This window comes from Dendropsophus ebraccatus, chromosome 10, assembly GCF_027789765.1.
Source record: "Dendropsophus ebraccatus isolate aDenEbr1 chromosome 10, aDenEbr1.pat, whole genome shotgun sequence".
NCBI classification, from domain to species: Eukaryota; Metazoa; Chordata; class Amphibia; order Anura; family Hylidae; genus Dendropsophus; species Dendropsophus ebraccatus.
In genome coordinates this window covers 90514676-90519039 of record NC_091463.1, presented here as the reverse complement: position 1 = coordinate 90519039, position 4364 = coordinate 90514676, and the positions used below count along the sequence as shown (strand labels likewise).

The following is a 4364-nucleotide window of genomic DNA, read 5'->3' as shown; positions in this document are numbered from 1 at the left end:
GAGTATAAAAAAAGCATGAAATGCTGGAACCTGCAAAATAAGATGAAGCTCAGAAAGATTACATTTCTATTTTCTAGCCCACATATCTCTATAAGGCTGGGTTCACACTAGGTTTTTGCAATCCGTTTTTTTTCATCCGTTTTTGCAAAAACAAAAATGTGTGCATCCGTTTTGATCAGTTTTTCTATTGACTTTTTATTATTTGTAAAAAAAAAATTAAAAAAAAGTATCGTGAACCAGGGATTATTGGGTTCTTTTCTTTTTTGTTTTTGGAACTTTTTTGGCACTATTTTGGGGTACATGTCGTTAATTAAATGCATTTTATTTGACATTTCATAAATGTCTTTGAGGGTGGATTATAAAAGTAGCCCTTCACTTGTTTTTCTTTACGCCGTTTACGAGATTCTATATGTTTTTCCAATTGTTACAATACTAGATTGTTTTTATGGTTTGGTAGATAAAAACAATAAAAAAATGTTTCATTAATGTTTTTTTTTTTTCCCCAAACAAATTTTTATTCAGACAAAATAGAAATAGAAGAACATCTTCTAGAAATATAATAGCAATAAGGACACACAGGACCTAGCACCAAATACACAGTCAACAGGATGTCCTATGCATTAACCAGAAATCAACTATCTTGTGTTATTTTGTGCAAACATAAACTCAGGTAAAAGAGTAGGGCATACATAGGAAACAAAAATTAACAGAGATCATGGATGTCGCAATCTCCTACAAAGAGATGACATACATTTTGTAAAAACCAACAAATGATTAGCTACAAGTCTAGTCAGCTTCAAGGACTAAAGCTAAAACTAAGGCTTTGGCTAAGGAACCTTGTTTCAACAGAATTATTCAGTAAGTGGACCGATATTAAATTAGGCAGAAAACAAAGTAGGGATATGAAGTATAGGTGAATGCCAGATACCTATTAAGTTAGAAAGTTTCTGTAGTACAGTGTCAAATCTTCAATGGATGGAAACAATTTCTCAAAGAGTTGGGGAATAAGACAAGTAGTTTCTATAGAATGTAGTCCATGGCTACCATAGGTTTAAATATTTATCATGTGATCCTATTTCCCAACTGCACAACTCCTCCAAGCGAGCAATTTGTTGCACCTTTTCAACCCATTCACATATCGTAGGCGGGGATTCATCCCTCCAGTGAATTGGAATGAGCAGTTTTGCTGCCGATAATAGGATGGTAGGTAAATGATTTTTGGCTTGGCTGAACAGAGGACAGGGGACCCATAACAAGATAAGAGTTGGATCTAGTGGAAGGTTGCTTCCGCAAATGTTTAAAATGTGGCTAGCGATTTCCGACCAATAGTTTTGGGCATAATAACCATATATGGGAAATAGTCCCTTGAAAGGCTCTACATCTCCAACAGCAGTCGTTGTCGAGAACGTTCATTTTCTTGAACAGATAAGGAGTTCTATACCACCTAGTTAATCATTTAAAGGAGTTTTCTTGACGTTTGACACATCGGGAGAAGCCGTGCGAGTTTTTAAAAAATTTGTGAAATTGTGGACCGAGAAAATGTCATATTCAGTTCTTTCTCCCACGATAAAATGAAAGATGGTTTGGTCGGTATTTTTATTTATATGTTTTTTATTCTCCTCACTTTAAAATGTACAGCAATGCTAAAGGGGAAAAAATGGTATATGTAGAGTTTTTTTTTTTTTTTTTAAGTAAACAAAACCATACAATTTTTTTTCTTTTCTTTTTTTTTTTGAGGGGGGGGGGGGATTATTATTCACATCATGCTGAGAATTACTGTAAAACAGACATGTTATATGTATTCTGTGGCTCAGTATTATTACAAGGATACACAATTTACATAGCTGTAGTTTTATTTTACTACTTTAAAAAATGAAAATGCTTAAAATTGCTGGTTGCATAGTTTGTCTGTTTTTTGTCTATGAAGCTGTATAGAGCTGTTCACACTTTGTATGAGACCGGCCGTTCTGTGACCCGGCCCTGATTACTACAAAACCTACGTTGTGTGAACATAGACTTAGGAATAACTTTTTGTGGTGTGATCTGTTTGCCACTTGTTGGCTTAGAATGGACTTTTTATTTTTTTGGAGGTTTTTTCTTGTGGATATTTATGTCACTTTTGTGTGATTTTACGTAAATGTTGCCATTTTTCGTATACACTATTTACCATGTGGGAACAATAACATTATATATATACTTATTGCTTGGGTTCTTCTCCATGCGTTTGTTTAGTTGATTTTAGTCATTGGCAAAATGTTAAAAAGCGGGCGATTTTGACTTTTATTAGGGGAGGTTTTTTTTTTTCCAAATTTTAAAAAATGTATTATGTCACTTATGATAGCGTTGCAAGGATCAATGAGATTGGTGCTCTGGATGTTTGCCTGAGGCCTCTCACCCCAATCAGCACCCCACCCCAATCATTACGTTGCCGAACGGACAAGGTCACGGGTCCTGTAATTAATCCATTTAAAAGAGTTATCCCGACCTACTTTCTTGCAAAAACAGTGCCACATTTGTCTGTAGGTTTACAGTTTACCTCCATTTACTTAAAAAAAAAAAAACTGAGCTACAAAACCAAAACCAAACTGAGGACAGGATAGGTGCTGCTTCTGAAACAAAGCGGCCATGTCTTTCTGAGCCTGGAAAACCCCTTTAAGTGTCATGATCAATATTGATCGCCACATCTCAAGAATAAAAAGACCGATGTATAAAAGCCTTGTTGTTATCTGAATCCTGACATAACTGTATGTCATGGAGACTCTAAACAAGGTACTAAGGCATTGATGGTGGGTACCTTGGTGGCACTATGATTATTTGAGAGTACTATGGTGGCACTATTATTTGAGAGTACAATGGTGGCACTACTTATGGAGAGAACTATGGTGACAGTTCTATTGGAAAGTAATTGTGGCGCCACCAATCAAGATATTTTAGAGCATCCAATAACAAATAAAGTTGCGCATTTCCATACATTTCATACTGATAAAAAAATTTCTTTCAGATTCTTGAAGTGATCCACAATGCAAACAAACCAGACAATCAGATATTTCATCATTAAGGGGATATCGGATGACCCCCACTTGCAGCTTCTGATCTTCCTTCTGGTTCTCCTGATTTATCTTACCACCATATCTGGTAATGTGACCATTCTCATTGCTTGTAGGGACCCTCGTCTCCACACTCCCATGTACTTCTTCTTGGGTAACTTGTCCGTGGTAGACATCTGTTGTACTACTGTTTCCTTGCACAAGATCCTTATAAATTTCATCACTGTGGATAACAGGGTTTCCTGGTTTGCTTGCATGGCACAGATGTACATGTTTGGATCGTTAGAAGGTCTTGAGCTTTCAATATTGACCGCCATGAGTTATGACCGGTATGTGGCCATCTGTAAGCCTCTACGATACCACCTAATTATGAATACGAGAATGTGTGGGATATTGGCTGTTGCCTGTTGGATTATGGGATTTCTGCAAGTTCTTCCTCCTGTCGGGACGGTATATAGTTTTTCTTGCTATTTCTCTAATGAGATCAACCACTTCTTCTGTGACATAATCCCAGTGATAAGAATTTCTTGCGAGGACACCACTTTTGTTGAAATGCTCTTCTTCATAGAAGGACTATTCCCCATAATACTGACCCCATTTCTCTTAACCTTTGTGTCTTACATATTTATAATACATGCCATACTGAGGATACGGACCACCTCTGGAAGGTTGAAGGCCTTCTACACGTGTTCCTCACACCTCACGGTGGTCATATTACTGTACACAACACTTTTTGGCCAATATCTGACCCCAAACATAAGTAGCACCTTGGAGTCCAAGAAACTTTTTGCTTTGTTCAACACGGCTGCTGTTCCTTTGCTCAATCCGGTGATCTACAGTCTTAAGAATAAAGATGTGAAAAGGGCTTTAAGGAGAAGAACCTAGACAATGTTTTAGAATGTGGCTGCTTGCCCAGTACAAATGCAAAAAAAAGACTTTCAATACTATTAAAGGGGTTGTTTGTCTTTGGAAAAAAAATTGACATTATCTACCACATGTTTATATTAATGAATACCTTGAAATTCCTGTTTTATGGGGACTTACTTATCATTGAGCATGCACTTCTCAACACCTATCTATCATCTATGTTAGCTCCTGCTACCTCTAAACAACAGTATGGTGCACAAGGCCTATCCACACAGAAACTAAGGCCAATACACAGAATGTAAATATAGTTTACGCAAGGCAACACATTTACAGTAATATCACACAATACATGAGTTGTGGAGGCCCATGACATACAAGGCCATCCACAACCTGTCCCCTCCGTATATCACTAACCTGATTTCCCGCTACCGTCCCTTACACAACCTCCAA

The 4364-nt window shown here is 37.1% G+C and overlaps 1 protein-coding gene across 1 annotated transcript; it reads left to right on the top strand.

The window, feature by feature from the left end:
* The first annotated feature begins 3020 nt into the window (after nucleotides 1-3020).
* Nucleotides 3021-3932, top strand: LOC138766547 (olfactory receptor 8D1-like). Its single transcript, XM_069944137.1, has one exon. The coding sequence runs from the start codon at nucleotides 3021-3023 to the stop codon at nucleotides 3930-3932; it is 912 nt and encodes a 303-aa protein (XP_069800238.1).
* The last annotated feature ends 432 nt before the right edge of the window (nucleotides 3933-4364 follow it).